The sequence below is a fragment of the Exophiala aquamarina genome (assembly GCF_000709125.1).
Source record: "Exophiala aquamarina CBS 119918 chromosome Unknown aczIA-supercont1.4, whole genome shotgun sequence".
NCBI classification, from domain to species: Eukaryota; Fungi; Ascomycota; class Eurotiomycetes; order Chaetothyriales; family Herpotrichiellaceae; genus Exophiala; species Exophiala aquamarina.
In genome coordinates this window covers 686,547-704,195 of record NW_013550584.1, presented here as the reverse complement: position 1 = coordinate 704,195, position 17,649 = coordinate 686,547, and the positions used below count along the sequence as shown (strand labels likewise).

At 50.1% G+C, this 17,649-nt stretch overlaps 6 protein-coding genes across 6 annotated transcripts; 1 reads left to right on the top strand and 5 right to left on the bottom strand.

Annotated features, from left to right (window-relative positions):
* Nucleotides 1-1,173: 1,173 nt before the first annotated feature.
* Nucleotides 1,174-5,140, bottom strand: A1O9_05369 (uncharacterized protein; the record flags this gene model as incomplete). Its single annotated transcript, XM_013404588.1, has 2 exons — nucleotides 1,174-5,031; nucleotides 5,081-5,140. 2 exons carry the CDS (start codon nucleotides 5,138-5,140, stop codon nucleotides 1,174-1,176), a joined length of 3,918 nt encoding a protein of 1,305 aa, XP_013260042.1.
* Nucleotides 5,141-5,656: 516 nt separating this feature from the next.
* On the bottom strand, nucleotides 5,657-6,000 carry A1O9_05368 (uncharacterized protein; the record flags this gene model as incomplete). Its single annotated transcript, XM_013404587.1, has 2 exons — nucleotides 5,657-5,749; nucleotides 5,815-6,000. 2 exons carry the CDS (start codon nucleotides 5,998-6,000, stop codon nucleotides 5,657-5,659), a joined length of 279 nt encoding a protein of 92 aa, XP_013260041.1.
* Nucleotides 6,001-6,657: 657 nt separating this feature from the next.
* A1O9_05367 (uncharacterized protein) lies at nucleotides 6,658-8,327 on the bottom strand (the record flags this gene model as incomplete). The annotated part of the gene is made up of 4 exons (XM_013404586.1): nucleotides 6,658-7,208; nucleotides 7,259-7,621; nucleotides 8,031-8,065; nucleotides 8,116-8,327. The coding sequence occupies 4 exons, from the start codon at nucleotides 8,325-8,327 to the stop codon at nucleotides 6,658-6,660; spliced, it is 1,161 nt and encodes a 386-aa protein (XP_013260040.1).
* Nucleotides 8,328-8,856: 529 nt separating this feature from the next.
* On the top strand, nucleotides 8,857-9,844 carry A1O9_05366 (methylisocitrate lyase; the record flags this gene model as incomplete). The annotated part of the gene is made up of 2 exons (XM_013404585.1): nucleotides 8,857-9,030; nucleotides 9,080-9,844. The coding sequence occupies 2 exons, from the start codon at nucleotides 8,857-8,859 to the stop codon at nucleotides 9,842-9,844; spliced, it is 939 nt and encodes a 312-aa protein (XP_013260039.1).
* Nucleotides 9,845-10,270: 426 nt separating this feature from the next.
* Nucleotides 10,271-12,163, bottom strand: A1O9_05365 (uncharacterized protein; the record flags this gene model as incomplete). The annotated part of the gene is made up of 1 exon (XM_013404584.1): nucleotides 10,271-12,163. One exon carries the CDS (start codon nucleotides 12,161-12,163, stop codon nucleotides 10,271-10,273), a length of 1,893 nt encoding a protein of 630 aa, XP_013260038.1.
* A 2,259-nt stretch (nucleotides 12,164-14,422) lies between these two features.
* On the bottom strand, nucleotides 14,423-16,063 carry A1O9_05364 (uncharacterized protein; the record flags this gene model as incomplete). Its single annotated transcript, XM_013404583.1, has 2 exons — nucleotides 14,423-15,247; nucleotides 15,419-16,063. The coding sequence occupies 2 exons, from the start codon at nucleotides 16,061-16,063 to the stop codon at nucleotides 14,423-14,425; spliced, it is 1,470 nt and encodes a 489-aa protein (XP_013260037.1).
* Between the last annotated feature and the right edge of the window lie 1,586 nt (nucleotides 16,064-17,649).

Here is a 17,649-nt window from a genome sequence, read left to right as displayed (position 1 = left end):
AGGCATAAGTCAAGCGCCGAGCTTTTTGCGCTGGTGGTGACAGTAGATGGCCAGGCGCAGAAGAGAATGTCTATGTGATGCCTGTGTAGGTAATACAAGAGCTCACTTTCAATCTTAACACGGAATAAATACTGGCCGGGTCTTTCAATTGCCTTCCTGCTGGGGCCACATGGTATCCGACTCTCGTCCGAAAATCAAGACCATAGAGAAACCTTCGGTGCATTAAGCTGGTGCATTTCGGGACTGCCTGCCGGCTTCCTTACGACGTAAATCCGAAATAAATTCCATCTCAGCTATTTAAGCGCAGGACATCGGAAGATACAGCTGAAACGAAGAGCGAGACTCGTGACGAATCGCATCAGATCGCATCGGACCGAACTTGCAACGCGTCAGATTTCAGGATAGGAATCGCTGGTCGAGCAAGAACGATACCGCTCGATAATATCGGACTCGTTTGTCATACCAAAGACCGTGGGAGTACACTGTATACAAACTAATCTAATGATAATAATGTCTATCTAACCCAAAATGACCCTAACGTCGACAAAAAAAGACACGACCAGAACGGCAGCCAGCTCTCTCTGTCATAAGGCATCAGTAAATCTTGGAGAACTGTAGATCATCAAACAGTCTTTCATTGCAACCTGCCGACAAGACGGCCGAGTGCCAAGGTGCGAAGTGCCGTGTGTTGCATCAAGTGTCGTAACGATCCACAACAATTGATCTGTCGTCAACGAGTACGATACCTGTTTTCATCATCGCGCAACTATGGGGCGGTGTTCCCGGCGTGGGCCATTCATACTGCCTTGATAAAATAGCCCTCGTTGCCTCCCTCCCCTTGCCGTGCCTGCTCTCCCGCCGTCCTTTTCATTCGCGCCAATTCCAACAATAAACCTTCCCGTCGGCAGTTGTGTAGACCAAGTGGCTCATGTGAGGAGAGTCTCTCGCGACGTTACTACTTCACATACTTATCATCATAAATTCCCAAAACTTGGCTTTCCCGGAGCCTCTTATCATCATCTCCGTTATAATCTATCTAGAACAACTCCTGGGTCCTGGATAGGAAATCCAGTCTTTCTCAGCATTGATTGGTACGGCGGGCTCATCCCTCGATTGCCGCGGCCCTGATCATCCTCCTCCCCGAAAGTTCTCCCTTTTCACATCTTCACATCTTCACCTCCTGGAATCTGCTCTCCCACCCCTTCCACCGCCTCCCCGGCCCCTAGAAAACCTCACGTTCCCACCACCACGACGCTTGCCCACACCATTCCCACCTCGAAACTTCTGCCGCTGAGGCGCACCTTTCTCCTTCTCAGCTCCCAGAGCTCTGCGTTGGTTCTTGCCGGTCGAGGTCGCAGTCGCAGTCGCAGCATTCGGCGATCTGGGACTCGCGCTGCCCCTGATACCAGAACCGCCGGCCATGATTTTCCTAGCGATCTCGCGCGCCTCGTCGACATCCAAGTCCATCTCCGAACGCTCGCGCTCGCGTGTGTCCAGCTTGGTTTTCTTCTGCATGCCGGATTTGACCTTCAGACGTCCCTTTTGGCCGCGGCGGACGGCGTCTGCGCCGGAAACGGCGTCGAGGTACGCATTGATTGACGAGCCACCCTCTGCTGCTGACTGCCCCGCCATAGAGATGGCGGCGCCGTCGTCATTTTCTTCAGTGTCCTCTGCACCGCCGAAGACGAGCTTGCCGTCCTCGTTGACTTTGGCTTTTGTTCTCTTCCGCGGTTCGTTGGCGTCTCGTAGTCTACCGAGTTTCCGCGAAGAGATGCTACCCATACTTTTAGGGTCTAGGAGATCGAGTGGCTCGTCATCTTCGTCGTCTTGCCGGATGAATTGCTCGTTGCGTCTTCGGCCACCACCGCTAGCAGTGGGTCTCTTGTGGGATACACCGCCCATTTCTTCGTCGGCGTCACTATCGCCGTCAATCTCTGAGTCATTGTCCTCAGAGCCGTAGACGGCCTCGTCAAATTCGTTGTCGTATCTCTTCTTGCCCAGCGAGTCTTCATTTTCTTCCTCGACGTCATCTGCGTCGTCGCCCTTCTTCTTGCGCCTTGCTCGTTCTCTCCGCTTACGAATGTTGACCACCATTTTGCGGTCATCACCACCGACCCAACTTTCAACTTTGTTGGGGTCAAATCGTCGGAGGCATCGATCAAGGATCCCCTTGACTTTGGCCCTGAGTCGCCCTTTGTTTTCCTTGCTCCATACCATCAAGCCGGGGACAATTGCGGGCATCCTCGGCTCGAGCATCTCGTTGGGCAATACTACAATCATGACTTTCACAAATCCAAGTACAGCACGTACAATCTCGCGATTGTTTGACTGTAGGAACATTGTCACCGTGTCGATGAGTTCTTCTGTTGTCTTTATGGCCAGTTGTGAGTGATACTCGAACAGGAGTCGGCCCAGCGCTGTAACACTTGCCGCAACCATGTGGGGTGCTACACCAGCCAGACCAGCACTAACCATCGTGAAGACTTCTTCAAGATTAGCCGGGGCATCGAGCGAGTCATCAGGCATGTGTGACACAAGTCTGTTGCGGATGACTGTTCCCTCCGGGTTGGATGGGTCTGAGATTTTGTGTGTCAGAGTAATGAGCAGATCGAATCCTGCAGTTCGTGCTCTCTCATTGCTATCTTTGCATGCAATGACGACCTCACTCAGAATGCTGGGAATAAAGTGCAGGTCACTCAAGGGCAGGAAGGTGACAAGAGTCTCAATGGCAAGTATACGATCCCTTCGAGCAGGTACCGGAGTCGTCTCAGAAGTGCGAATGATGAGTTGCTGCAATTCTGAGTTGCGAACCTTGAGCGCCTCTGCACCAGTGTCGGAAGTAGCCAGCCGAGGAATGAGTTTGTAAGACTTCTTAATGAGCTGCGGATCTGATTTGAGGACCGCCGTATTGGTGAGTATGTTGGAGGAGATTGCGAAAAGAGATGCAAAGGTTGACCTAGGTAGATGTACGGAAAGTGCAATGACCAGATCAAGAAGAGTGTGGGATGTGGGGGGGAGTTTGTTTCCAGGAGTTTGGCTCGGTTGTTTCTTTGGTAGGGGAGCATCTGGCTTTGGTAGCTCATTCGCAAGCATGGCCGAGACACGCTCAAAGGTTTCAACTAAGTCCTTCTCGGGTGTGATGCTGAGATAGCTGTTGATGCATTGCAGAATGTAGGCTCGTGATTGAGGTAATGTTTGGCTGTAAACATTGAATAGGACCGCAAGCAAATTGCTTGCGAACAGGGCTAAATGCTGAAGGTTCCTCTCAGCTTCGGATCTCTGAATTCGTCTTTCGAGGAGGAGAACATCATCGTCAAGGTCTGACGCAATGAGGGCTTGGTTAGATTCAACAAGATTTTGCAGACCTCTACAGAGATCGACGCGCAGTTCTGTCTGTTTATAGAGAAGGTTGGAGACAAGCTCTGCAAAAGATTGGTCCAGCGCACCTTGCAAGTCAAGTGGCAAGTCGCAGTATCCTGGAAAGGTTGCCCAAACCTGCTGGACCACCGTCTCAAAGACTTTGATATCTGTGGTTTTCTCTGCTGACCCATGGTCAATAATCCGCTGGTACATTGCCTCGCTGAGTGGAATTAGGTCGGCCTTGAAATGATTTAGGCTTGTGTTAGATACGTGGTCTCTCAGGAGCGGGAGGAGCCACGCTCTACCAAGTTGGCCAGGCACAGGTTCGACAAGGTTAAGAGGCAAGACACCTAAAACCGCTCCCGGCCCAAGGTTGCGAATCGCACGACCGAGAACCTCGTCTGCCTCCTTCTTGCCTTGGAATCCTGGGTTGGTTCTCAACTCGCCGATGGCTTTCACAATGGGCAGGAGGTACGGATCACCTCGCCAACGTAGAGCATCGAAGAGAGCCGCCAGTGACTGAAACACTTCCATCCAAGCTGTTTGAAATTTGACCGCTAGTAGTCCAAGTGCTCGACTGCTTATCTGCTCGAGCAGCTTCTCATCATAGACCGATGGGTCGGATATGACGCTGTCCGGAATGCAGTTTGCAAAGAACGAAATCAAACACTCAGACGCCGAGACCCGAATATTGTGAGATGAACTGGTCAGGAAAGACGAGATCAGATCGAAAAGCTCAGGTAGCTTCGCAAAGGTATCTCCTGGCTCGACCAGAGCGGATGTTCCATAACCACGAGACAAAATGGCGATCCACGGTGGCAGTAATTGCGAGTCATTCTGTAGAGGCTTCAATTCCACAATCGCTTCGAGTAGGCGTGGCAATTTTGACGACGAGACCTCGTCCTGCATTCCTTGGAAAATGACCTCAAACACCTCGAAAGCACTCATGACCAAGAAATCATTTCTCGAGCGTGAAATGGAGAGTAAGAGCTCACAGAGTGGCTCGATCTTCTTGCTCGGCCAACCGCCAGAGGCAGAAGCAATTGTCTTAGTGAGCTGGAGGGCATGAATCACGGCAGGCTCGTGGCTGTCATCGGGTCTACCTTTTTGTCGCCTGGCCTGCTGGACCAAATCAACGGCATTGCGAAGGTTATTTTGGGCAGCGACTGCACACAGCTCCGCGGCTGGATGGTCGATTGCTGGGCCTGGAGGAGGGTTCTTCAAGAGTTCGGTCAAGGCTTCCAGCGCTCTTTTTCTGATTTTCGGCCGGGGGTCGATCGCCAGAGTCAGAAGGACGGGAATTGCCTGGCGTGGGCTTGTCTGGCTCTGTGGGAGGCTCCATGCTGCATTATCCTGCGCTTTTAGAAGTGACTCCAGGCATCCTATCGTTGATCGCAACAGAGGGGCGTTGGTTGTAGAAGAGCTTAGGTAGGGTGCGAGAAGAGTGAGGATGGTACCGAATTGTGTGCGAAGCAGACTCGAAGAAACGTGGGAAGTGACCAGGTCGAGAAGATATATGGTGGAGGTGACGATCTCGTTGTCGTTTGCTTGCTGTGAATCTGGAGCGGACTGTTTCAGGAGGGCAAGAAGGGCGGCAAAGTAAGCGGTCGTCGTGAATTTCGTTTTTTGATCTCGCAGAGTCTCTTCGATGGAAGTGAGCACAACAGCAGTCTGCGGGCATTAGTGGGGTCCATAAGGACGGAACAACAGGGCGGCATACATGTTGTTGACTCTGTAGATTGGGAGACTTGATCTTAGACAACTTCTCCTCCAGCGACATGTTGGCTGATCGACGCAGTTTCGCTGGGGGAGGTCCGTCCTAGCTGAGATTGCGAGTTCTGGTCTAGAAGTGAGTGTGCATAAATTTGTTTCTGTTTCTAGGATTCTCCGGCAGAAATAATCATTCCCTTCACCGCCTTTCCCCCACCCAACCCAGGCACTAGCACTTCAGCCTCGCAAGGCTCCGAAACGGTACGCCACCCGCGACAAGGCTGAGTATAACTCGCAGCAAAACGCGTGGTTGTGGGAGAATGGCATTGGTAGCAGCTCAGCTAGAGCAGGGAAGCTCCTTCGCCTTGATGGTTCATCCATGCTTGTGGGGTACTAACCACCAGTTCGTACAAAGTACAACGACTCACTCGCCCTCCTTGGACGTCTTCAGGACCTTAGCACCACATTCGGGTTACACGATCACTGCAAGTCGAGGGCTCAAGGCCACGTTGTACCATCCCACGCGCACCCTCATTTTCCATCAGGTCTCACCAAGGGACTTAGTTCTGACCCGTCGACGAGGATTCTAGGTCTTGAGATGAAACCAATCCTTGATGATCGGATCTGGCGAAGCTCCCGCTGCAACTTTTGTGAAGTAGACTCGCGTTGCTGGAATCGACTATCAAGAAACCCTGTGAGAAGTGCTCTCTTCCCCGTCCAAGACAATGCATTAGAGAAACTCACCTGGTTGTTCGCAACAGCATACTTCATCAACAATTGGTAATTGTCCAGGATGATGGTCGCGCGCTTCTTCTTTTGTTCCACGGCGTCTTCCGTGCTCTTGGCCCTTCCCCAGTCCCATTTGGGGTCCCAGTCCTTTCTGAAGTCTTTGGTTACCTCTTCGGGCAACTCAGGGTCCGACTCGGTCATTGTTCGTAGAAGCGTACGCTTGCAGAACTCGATATTGACGACCTTATCTCTTCGAAGATGGTCAGAATTCAGAGTTCAGGTGGCGGACGACGAAATGAAAAGCTTTGCGAGTTGGTCTTGGGGTCATTGAAAGTGAGAATCTGAGAGTGGAAGGTAAAACCAACGCCACTAAAGTGGGATTCTATCCTCAAGATTCACTAAACCACAATTGAGGCACTGTCACGAGAGGGAGAAGACTCCCGCTTTGATGACGAGGTTAAGAAAAGCTTAGAAGCCGCTTTTTGAAACCCCTTCACCCCTGCACGCTTTGACGGCAAGTTCCATACCACCACTCACTCCATCTTTCTGTGCTCAATGAAGACAGAACACTGACGGGAAGCGGCACACGACAAGGAAAGGGCTCGCAGTTGATCGAACACTTCTATATTGTGCAGAGACTATCGTGTAGCGATTATTTGCGTGAGACATTGCAGTAGCAACTGATATTTTGCGAGCAGAATAGAAGGAAACATGCAGATAGTGAATAAAAGTAAAGAATTATGGCATTCCTAGCACAGACTTGAATAAACCAAACCCCAACCAATCCGATTTTGTTGCACACTCAGACATTTGAGATCACAGCAACTGATCATCCGGCTCAAAACCAACCTGATGTTTTCACAAGGCGAACAGCACGACATCCTTACCCTCCTCTTCCCCTTTCGCTTTCAACCTGTGATTAGCCCTCTTCAGATCACACTTCATGACCATACAACAAACAATACTCAAGAAGGAAAAGCCCATCATCAACAACATAGCCATCAAATATCGTGGCCCATCAGCTTTCGGAAAGAAATATGGACTCCAAACGTTCCCGAACTGGCTCAGTAGATTGACAATGGACGTCGCACACGCACGCTTCTCTGATGTCTGGTTCAACGTGCTGGCCGCCCAGCTATAGACCATGGCGTTTGCGGAGAAACAGCCGGATGTGTAGAGGAAGGAGCCGAAGTATCGAGCTGGTACGTTGAGGGTACTAACGCTGATGACAAACCCGACGACTGCGACTGCTATTGGCACCGCAATGTGGAAACCACGCTCATTATTGCGGTCACTGGAAAAGGCGACAAGGAAAGATATGATCGCGCCGACAAGGTATGGCGGGGAGGTAAGGATAAGAGTGAGAGTGGTATTGCCGAGGTTGAAGGCCTTCATGATGGTTGGGAAGTCTTCAACATAAGTTAGTAGGAAGATCGGAGGATGTTATTGTGGGGCTTACAGTTGTTGAACCCGTACGCGGTATGATTGGCACAGAGCAGAAGGACAAAGATCCAGGTCCTGTAGTCCACCACGGCAAGCTTGAGGCCATGAAACACCGATCTATCATTTTCCGGTGTAGAGACACGGTCGCGAGCAATTCTTTCGACGGCGAATTGGCGCTCGCTCTCGGTGAACAGCCAGCGACCACTACCAGTCTTCGATTCAGGGTAGTCAGGCAGAATGAACATTGCAGCGATGGCGGCAACAAAGCTAGCAGCCGACTCGATGATGAACAGCCACCGCCAGCCAGCAAGGCCGGCGGTGCCATCAAGACCCGCGAAGATCCCTGCGGCTACAAGCCCCGAGAAAGCAGTTGCGAGAACTAGCCCGGAATAAAGGATGGCCGTGCGCAGAGCCAGTTCTCGGCGCGTATACCAGCATTAAAGGACGAAGAATGCCTATCGGTCACTCATCAGTAACAGTGAGCGCAGCATTTCGTCACCCACCTTACTCCTGGAAAAAAGGGAGCCTCGACGATACCCAAAAAGAATCGAGTTGCGATCAAGCCACTGAAATTATGTGCCCCCGCAGTCGATCCCGAGACGCAAGACCAAATGGCCGCGCACAATGGGAGGTATATACTGGGTCGAACTCGTGTCAATATCATGTTCGAGGGCAGCTGTGCAAGCATATAACTGATCATCGTTAGCATCCAGGTCTTCGAGGGGTAAGGCAGCTATACCCAACGTTGAGGATGGACACTGCAACGTTGAACTGGTTGCCAACTAAACCCAAGTCGCCTTCAAAGCTGTTCAATCTCGCTTGCCTGCGAACAGTTAGCCGCTGTTTTTGTGGAAAGAAGCGTTCTCCACATACGCAATATTATTGCGATCGAGATAGTTGAACAAGTATAGGACCCAAACCACGGGCATCAGCGTCATATCCAACTTTCTCACGAGCTTCTTCTCCTTGACTCTCCAGTCATCATCAATGTTCTGGTTGAATTTAATATGCTCATTTTGTAGGATATCGGTCTTGTCTTGCGTCGAGACACGCTCCGCAGATCCAGTAATCATTTTCTCTGCCATTGTTGCGTGTCGAACGAGATATGATAGGAGAGTTTTTCTTCAGGTTAACCTCGAGTGAGAATTTAGATATATCCGAATCAACATGGTGAAAAAGTTGTCCGGCAAAGAATGAAGGAGCCGTTTTATAACCATCAGGGAATTTGTTGTCTTACGCTAGATCTGTCCTGAGTGGGCCAAACAGCCCGACCTCTTACGAAGCTTGACCTCCGCATCGGCGGTCTTACCTCCAGCATTATACTCTGTACCCCGTACAGGGTCGAGGAGTGGGTGTGCTGCACCACAGCTTTTGGAAGCAGATGTTGATGGCAGCGGAGAGACTTGGCGAGGCCGATCGGCAACCCGAACCGGAGGCCGATCGGCACGAACCAACAACTGGATGGACCTGAGGAGAGACCGGTTCGGCGGAGTCAGTTATGTGATGAGACGATAAAAGGCAAAGGCTATGCCCCTCTCTAGGTAGCTAGTACCTCAACCGACCAAATCTAGAAGTATATTCAGTGCTTGAGAAGTTCAACACAGCCATTTCACCATGTCTTCAGCTGATGGAACAAACACAGCAGATGGAAAGCTTCCATCGACACTCCTAGCCGCAAAAAGGCTTCGAAGGATGCTGGATCAAGAAGGGATCATCGTGGCACCCGGGGTATACGATGGATTCAGTGCAAGAATTGCACATGAAGTGGGGTTTGACTGCATTTACATGGTAAACCACGCTTCTCAAACATACCTTTCCTGCCAGCTGACGCTTACAGACGGGCGCTGGAACTTGTGCTTCGAAGCTTGGACAGCCTGACTTGGGGCTTGCGAGCCTAAATGACATGCGTGAACATGCTGAAATGATCGCAAACCTGAACCCCTCCATTCCGCTGATCGCAGATGCCGATACAGGGTATGGGGGACCTAACATGGTGGCAAGAACGGTTGCCCAATACCATCGGAGTGGAGTGGCAGGTCTGCACATTGAAGACCAAATTACAACCAAGAGATGCGGACATTTGGGTGGAAAGGAGGTCGTCAGTACCGAAATATTCACACAACGCATCACAGCGGCAGTGCAGGCACGCGAAAGGCTGTCTTCGGACATCGTGATAATCGCTCGGACTGATGCTTTGCAGACGCATGGTTTCGAGGAAGCCATAAAACGGCTTCAAGCCGCCTTTGAGGCAGGTGCAGATGTTGCTTTCCTTGAAGGCATAACCTCCCGCGAAGAGGCGAAGGAAGTTTGCAGGATTCTTGCACCTCGGCCAGTGCTCTTGAACATGGTGGAGCACGGTGCAACTCCTTCGATAACTCCACAAGAGGCTGAGGACCTTGGTTTCAAAATAATCATCTTTCCCTTTGCGGCGATTGGCCCAGCATATGAGGCGATCAAGCACACACTTGAGATGATAAAGACAAGTGGCCGAACTGGGCTTGCTAGTGATTTTACACCAAAGAAGCTGTTCACAGTCGTCGGGTTAAAAGAGGCCACGGCCATAGATCTTGCGGCTGGAGGTCAAATGTACACAAAAGTCTGAATAAATTAGATAGATGCTTACCTGAGTAATCAATATGCGTTCTGAAAGAATGCGCACAGTGTACGCTGCTTAGTATCTCGTCGCTTTTCAGGCAACTACCATTCATGTACGATATTCACGGTTTGCTTCAAGCTAGAGCTATATCACCAATGGCCATTGCATGCACGGGGGCGTGTGCAGAATGCTCGTTGAATCCGAGAAACACCGAGTCGAGCCCAAGCTCTCTGAATAACAAGAGAGCATGAGGCACAAATCTTCTAAGCTCCGACCAGCAAAAGCCTGGGCTTGAACCTGGCTATTCAACCAAAATCAGCGATCCAGTTGAAATCCAGACTGTCGGTGACAAAATCAGCCAAATCACTGGGATGAAACGGCTGGTTGAGAATGAATGCACCATCACCATCCATGTTGATTTCTCCCTCAATATCAGTACAGGATTCTAGGCAAAGACATAGAAATGGAGCAATTCTTACCATTATTCTGCTCAATGGTCACCCCCGAAGCTTGGTCGCGTTGAAATTGTTCTCGCCATCGCCAGAGAGAGTCGTAGACGATGCTCATGCTCATTCGACTTTGAACCTTCAACTTGAGTCCTCGAATATCCTGTCCACTGACAAGAGTTCGTTCGGGATAGGTCCAAAGATAAGCAAGGACGTCGCTCAATCTGCCTGGCAAATCGTTATTGGTGACCGAAATCCGTCGTAGCGACATGATAGCACAGTTTAAAAGCTTGGTTCCAGAAGCAGCATCTAGAATCGACGCGAAATAAGCATTCTTTAAGATCTTGAGCAGCACAAACGCAGCACAAACAAAGCTCTGGTAGCAAAAGAAGGGCAGGGAACTCGGGAGGTCGTTTGGGAATTGGCCCTCTTGAAATGGTTGAATATGCTGAACCATAGCACAAGCAGTGGAATACAGCATACCAATTCGGTGGGCGTAACCTGGTACCGCTGGTTCGTCGAACAAAAACCAGGTCTGAAGATTAAGTTTAGTGCTGAGCAGGTAGAGGACTTGATACTTTGATGCTGCATCCATGTTAGCTTCCAGCTGGGAGATTTCGTGTTCTAGGATAGCATATAGAGTAGGGCGATCGCGTGAAGAACTTAAGTCTGGAACGTGGAGTCTCTCAGTGCACCTGAGAACAAAATCCAACTGGTGGTCTTGCATCGCATCCAGATTGGAAAGAGACATTAAGGATGGGTTGGTCAATGGGGAAGGAGTTGGTAGGCCAACGCCCATGCTCACTAAGCGTGCAACGATGTTGCATGCAATCCATGTGCGTCGTCGTTCGGCAATTTGGCCATTGCTCAGCTTCAAGTGGTATTTTGTGAAGTCCTCCGGATTTGCTGGTCTGTGCAAGCCCATTTGCATAGCAGCTTGCATCATTATACCGACATGCATGTACGACGGATCGATGGTGGTGCTGCTCACAGGAAACGGCCACGTACAACTCAAGATCAGGCATTGTATCAAGCCCAGGGTGTGTGGCAAACCCTGGAGTGCTTTCCAAACAAGATCCGGGACTGATCTGGCTAGTCCTGTCAGCAGCGTTGGATTTGTGGATAGACGTCGCGCTGCAATTGAGATAATCATCCAGAAAAGCGGGGGAGAGGCCTCAAGGTATTGCTGTGGAGTGGTTGCACTGTCAAGGAACGGCAGATAAGGATGATATGTTAGGAAGTAAAGGTCGAAAAGCTCGTTGACGTCTTGCGCACTCAGCTCGATATGGCCGAGAACTACTCGGCCAGTGTTCAATGTCGCCGTTAGTCTTCGCGATACCAGACTTGTATCTAGGGGGACGGTGGTTACTCCTGGAATGATGGAGGGATCAGGAGCTCCGGGCGAGACGCCCTCTGGTACAGTCGTGGATAGAGTCATGGCCTTAAACAATGGCACGTCTGCGCCGCTCCTTTCCTCTTGAGAAATGCCCTCGATTGGGCCGGTCAACGAAGCCGCAGCTGCGGCCGGCGCAGAGGTACTCCATAACAATGGCGGGCTGGCTGTCTGTACAGAAAGTTGCTGCTTTAGCTGTTCGATCTCTTGCTCATAGTCACGCGATCTCTTTCTCTTTCTGGTTCTCTTGAACGTTTCCTCAATTCTGCAATCTAATCCTAATTTTCGGCATCGTGAGCAGTTGCTTGACTCAGCATCCTCCGCATTGACTAGGTCGCACCGGAGCTTCTGCTGGCGGCACTCTTTGCAAGCTCGATGATTTACCGTATGCCGTGGGAGGGTTCCCAGCGTTGCGGACGGAGCAGACGTAGGTGCAGGGGCCGACTTCTGTGAGTCAAATTGTCCTGAGCTGGATGTTTCAGACATGGACGGAGGAGGTGTTGCAGGAATAGAGTGAGGAGTAAGGACTAGCCGAATGGTCAATTTGAGCCTGTGCTGAGTGCTGACTAACGAATTTGGAGTCGCGGACAGGGAAAAACTTCTGAAGGAAATATTGATTGTGTTGAGTTATCGAAGACAGGAAGAATATTATATTCCTACTTGTAAGAAAACAATCCTACGAGGCAGGGACATCCTGTGCAGTGAACCCACTAACCACCAGGCCCTCGACGGTAGTAACGAGGCTCTACATATATGCGGTCACGTGGGATCAACCCCTTGCGACTGAACCCACAGTTGGGGTTCCTGCACTGACTTAGAGTACTACGTACTATGGAGGTGTGCATCAAAAGTTGTGCAAGAGGCTTTTTGAAATACCGGGCCATCGTAATATTTTACAATATAATCTAGTCTGACAGATTATTTATTCTAGGCTAGTTAGGCCTCGTTAGGGAATAGGATACCTAATCCCCCCTAAGATGTCCCACTAACTGAAGCTAACTTTGAGTACTATTAGACATCTATTAGGGCTGAAGAGAATCTCTAGGGAGTGTTGCTGTAGAAACGCAATTAAAATTGAACATGTCTTTCAAAATTATGACAGTGTCATTAGAAAGCTACGTTATTCTCTACTAGCGCGTACACAACTTTTGGTGAACACCTCCGTACTACCTACTAATTATAGTAGTCTGAGATGAAAAACCTATCCTTGCGTCGTCCCCTTCTAATTAGTCGCTCGCCGCTCCGCTCACCCTCGGCTCATCTTCTGCTTCCTGAGCCATCCCTGAGCGCTCCCGGAGTTTTGCCTGAGCTTGTTGGCCTCTCCTCTCCCACTTCATTTATGGTGGATTGTAAATGACAAGTAACATCACAGCCACAGCTTCACCACCAGTCAGCCACTCTCATCACATCAGCCACAAAGCAACATGAGAGAGCCGCCTGGGCCGTAGCCATATCCCTCGACAGGGGTGCAGATGTCAATACCCAAGGAGAAGAGTATGGCAATGCACTACAAGCAGCATCAGCTCGTGGTCACGAGAAGGTGGTGCAGATGCCACGTAAGATGCTATCAAACTAAGTAAGGGACCTAATAATACCTACCCGCTCGTTGAATGATACTACTGTATTGATTATCAATTATATTCCTTCATTTCAGACTTCAATCCCTGCACCGTTTCCACAGCATTTGATCTCAGCGAAGGTGTTCTTGTTTATAGCGCTCAAGCTCTTTGATATGATACCATGGATGCAATTTTTGGCTTGAATTTATATCTGTCAACTGGGATCTCTCCGCCGCGCCGTACAAATCTCAGCCTCGACGATGGCACAGCCAATCAGGATCCAAAGAAGGTTTTGGTCTCAGGCAAGGCCTCATTAGCATCGATATAAGCACAGAAAGCCTCTCTCGCAAAGGGCACTTGCCTCAGGAGCAAGTGCAACTCGGTGTTGGAAGAAGCTGATTGGCAATGCAAGGAAATCACGGAGGGAGGCAACTTCAGTGCAAAATCCCTATTACTCAACTCTCCTTGTTTTCCATTTACATATAAAACTAGAGGCTGGCACCTCTCTCATATAGAAAAGCAAGAGGTTCAAACCCAACATTTTTGAGTGCAAGTTGCGATCCCTACGCTGAACCTACAAAAGGTTCACCATACCTCTATCTGACGAGCGAATATCTTGGGACAGGAAACGAGCAAAAGAGCAGGCACTGTTTCTTGACATGGAGGAACTACACTTTTCAGTACTTCACACCACAGAAAGCAATCTTAGCTTGCCCTACCATTCATACCGCCTCATAAATAGGCGTGAATCTATATTGATCCCTAATATTGGATCAGTTTGCCAAAAATCCAAACTTCTAAAACCTTGGACCTCGTTTTCTATTCTTGACCTTCCTTTCTTCAATTAATCAGTCAACTAATCAGTCAATATACCGCTAGGGATGTCACTAGTAGTGTGTTAGATGGAGGGTTGCATAGTACTAGAGGATTTCATTGTCTCAATCTCTATGAAGTCTCTTCGACAGTTTTCCACGCGCACTCGCGGTCCTTTCAGAATCTGTCTTAATTGCTACCAAAGCGTATGGATCAGTCGCATCCAAAAATCTGCCCTGCCTTTCTGTCAGGCAATTTCCCTCCTAGCAGACGAAAAAGCCTTTCAGTTTGCCAAAATGTCTAAGGTGCAATTGTAGGTGGACGCTTACTTTTGATCAATCTAAATCAAGAACTATGGTCATTATTACGCTCGTCAAGGCGGAGGCGCCGGCACCGGCGCAGGAAGAATTGCAGGGAAAGGTTTGGTCGGATCTTTACGATGGGCCTTTGCTTCAGCCCACCAATCGGCCTCATACTTTCGCAGCGAACCGGGAGGGAAGAACTCAGGCTGCAATGCAGCTCCGATGGTTGGATGGTCCTTCTCAACTTCCATGAGGACCTCCATGACTTTCATTCCGCGGCTGGCCTCGTACACCGGTTTAGCTCCTCGTTTTGTGTAGGTGGTGGGATGTTTACCAAGGGGAACAGGGTTGAGCCCGTGCGTGTGTACGATGTGGACTGGGATCCCGTGAGCTTTTGAAGTTTGGTGGTGGCCAGCTACCCAGATGTTTTGTGCCATGCCAATGATGCCGACGATCAGCACGTACCATGTGTGATCCTTGAGACCACCAGCGGCGATGAGGAACGAGACCCACGCGATAGCGAGGCCCACCGTTTTGAGCCGTGTTCCGTCACCTGCTTTGCGAACAGCACCAGCGAGATCATCCAAGAAGAGACCAGGGAATTTGCCATCTGCCTTCGTGCCGGCCTTGATCACAAAGACATGACGGTGGCCGTTTCCGCGAGTGATAGCATATGAGTTCTTGGAATGCCGTCTTGCTTGGTACTTCTCGAGGCGCCATTCGCTCAAGGAAGTTGTGCAGACGGCGAGGATGGTACCAATGCCGGTGATGAATAAAACGGACCAGTTCCCGTACAGGATAATGGGAATCATGGCGACGGCATGTTGAATTATTATTATGGCGACATAGATCACAAAATGCCAGCCCCGATGTGGGTTTGCCGCCCCTGGTAATGCCTTTGGACGTCAGTCAAGATCCCGCGTGTCGAGCAATGGCATAGGAGGCTCAGGAGCGTATCGAGGTAAGAGTGTATGCATATTCTGTTCTTCAGCTTTTTTTACTTTGATTTCAAGAGTACTGGGTGGGGGATGTGATTCTATAGCGTCTGATTCTAGGACAAGACTCACCTCACAAATGGTAACAAGAAGAGAGCTAATCCCTTCACCAGCGCGATTACATTTAACACTGGGGTCCTGGGTCTCAATCCAATCATCAGTTGTTGCCTGGTCATCCACCTCATACCAGGTCGTCCAGTTCTTCGTTACTTCCCGCTCTAGATCGCGAATCAAGCGACATAGAAGCCAAGAATTGTTCTGCTTCTTGATGCCCGACTTCACGTTAATTACTTCTGAAGAGAATTCTGGATCTGGCATGAGACTCCCATCGCCAAATGCAGACATGAGACTGTTGAATGCATACGCGACCCATCCGAAAGAGAAAGCGACGAAAGTGATCCGATGTCCGCTCATCTGAGCCACTGCCTTTTGGACAATGTCGCCGCCGATGATGAGCAGGACGGAGAAGACTTCGGAAGGGTTTTCCATCTGGCTACGGAAAATGTCTGAACCTGTTTCATTCTGCCATGGCCGCGTCCATCTTGGTATCAAATGGATCGAATTGAACCGACGGACTAGCGGTGACGCGTCCGTTGGTCCTAATCTCCACGTAAGCACGAATTCGAAGTAGACAACATTTTCAATCTTACCAGCAAAGTAGATTACAGTAAATAGGAACAAGACATCAAGGGCTACAAACGTAGTTGCGCTCGTCATGATGGCAACAACTATTCTGAAACATGATAAGAAGTTTTAGTGGAAGGAGGAGTGTCCCAGCAGCAGAGCATCTTTAACTGCACCAGCTTGCTTTTCATCGGCCCCATCAGGCTGCGCAGTTCGAACTGAAGCTATTGAGAAAGAAGCAGCAACCGGTGAACTTGGTGCCGGTGGGGGCTAAGCCACAAACGAAGTTTGTGTGAGCTGAAAGGATGTGCAGGCTCTCAATGGTGGACTGAACGAGCCGAAACGCACTTCAAGGGTTCTCGCTAAGGTTCTTCGCTTCGGCCCTGCTGCTCACGCGGGGCTCAGTAATTAGTTCGAGGTGGGTACTCCGTCTTGCGTACGCGATACAGCTGAAGGGCGCTATGCAGCCGAGAAAGGTTGGAATGCATCTTCGCATCAATTGATTGACAACTTATGACCCCGGCTTTGGCATGATATTTGCACGGCGAGCTGGCCTTCAAGGTGATGAGAATTGTCATTGTGGCACTGGCCATCGAAGAGGACGACAAGGAAGCTGGTCAGCACTGGGCCGGGCCGGATGAACCAAACTCCTGTAATGGTCTTTATTCCCCGAGTACAGTAGTCCGGACTGTTGCAGGGAATACCGGGACACAAAGATCTGCCTGATCGGGCTCTGAGATATGTATTATAACCGTGGAGAAGGACATATCGATCTAGATTCATAGCTAGTGATCCTATGTATCTTATTCGAGTTTGTGGCGACGACTTCAGAGGCGTCTGATGAGGCACTCTGTATCTTGAGGTCAATACGCCGGAGCACAGCCAGAATCTGCGTTGTCAGGGATGTAGGGTATCGGGTTGTGGGTAAAACCTTGATCGAATGACTCAAGCGCCACAGTCTCGGGGCCGGGCAATAATCCATACGGATTATGCTCAATCCATCTCTCAGCAATACGGAGTAGTTCAAGCTCCTGGTCAGTGTAGTCGAAGTTTGGAGACCAGTCCTCCATAACTCGTACCTCGTCCCGAGATAGATTCGACAAGAGGAGGCCGTAGAGGCAGTGGAGATTGGCTCAGACACCTCGCTATTGATACAGGCACAGGTGGAGTGGACGCATCGCGGAAGCCCAAGGTTTGCTTCGTCTACGAGTACCTTGTGCAAGGACTCCGTACTCCGTCCTCTGTACACGAGGCTGGTCGCGTGGCATCTAAACTTTGGTGGGGGATTGCCCGGAAATGAATTCTGGCGATCACAGGCAGAGTTGTCAAGTCCCCCGCGCGGAAGGATGGGGCAGTGCGTCATAATTAGAGTGTGGGAGACTACCAAACTTCGGGATAACTAGAATTTCGAGAAATTAGAAGGCTTATCTAGGCTCCAGGATCGAACAAATGAATCAATTTGGATCTTGACTTGTCTGAAACCTTGAGCTCTTGAGCTGCTGCCACCTCCCACTAACACGCCCCGGGGCTCGCATTAACAGGCTTCCAAATGGGAGTCAGCTAGCGGTAGCCTGTCTTGCCCCAACAAGCAGAGCATTCCTAGCGTTCTCAGTCGAAATGGACTGACTTTCAAAGGTCAACCAACGTTGGGACTGCCGGGTCACACCTCATATATGGCT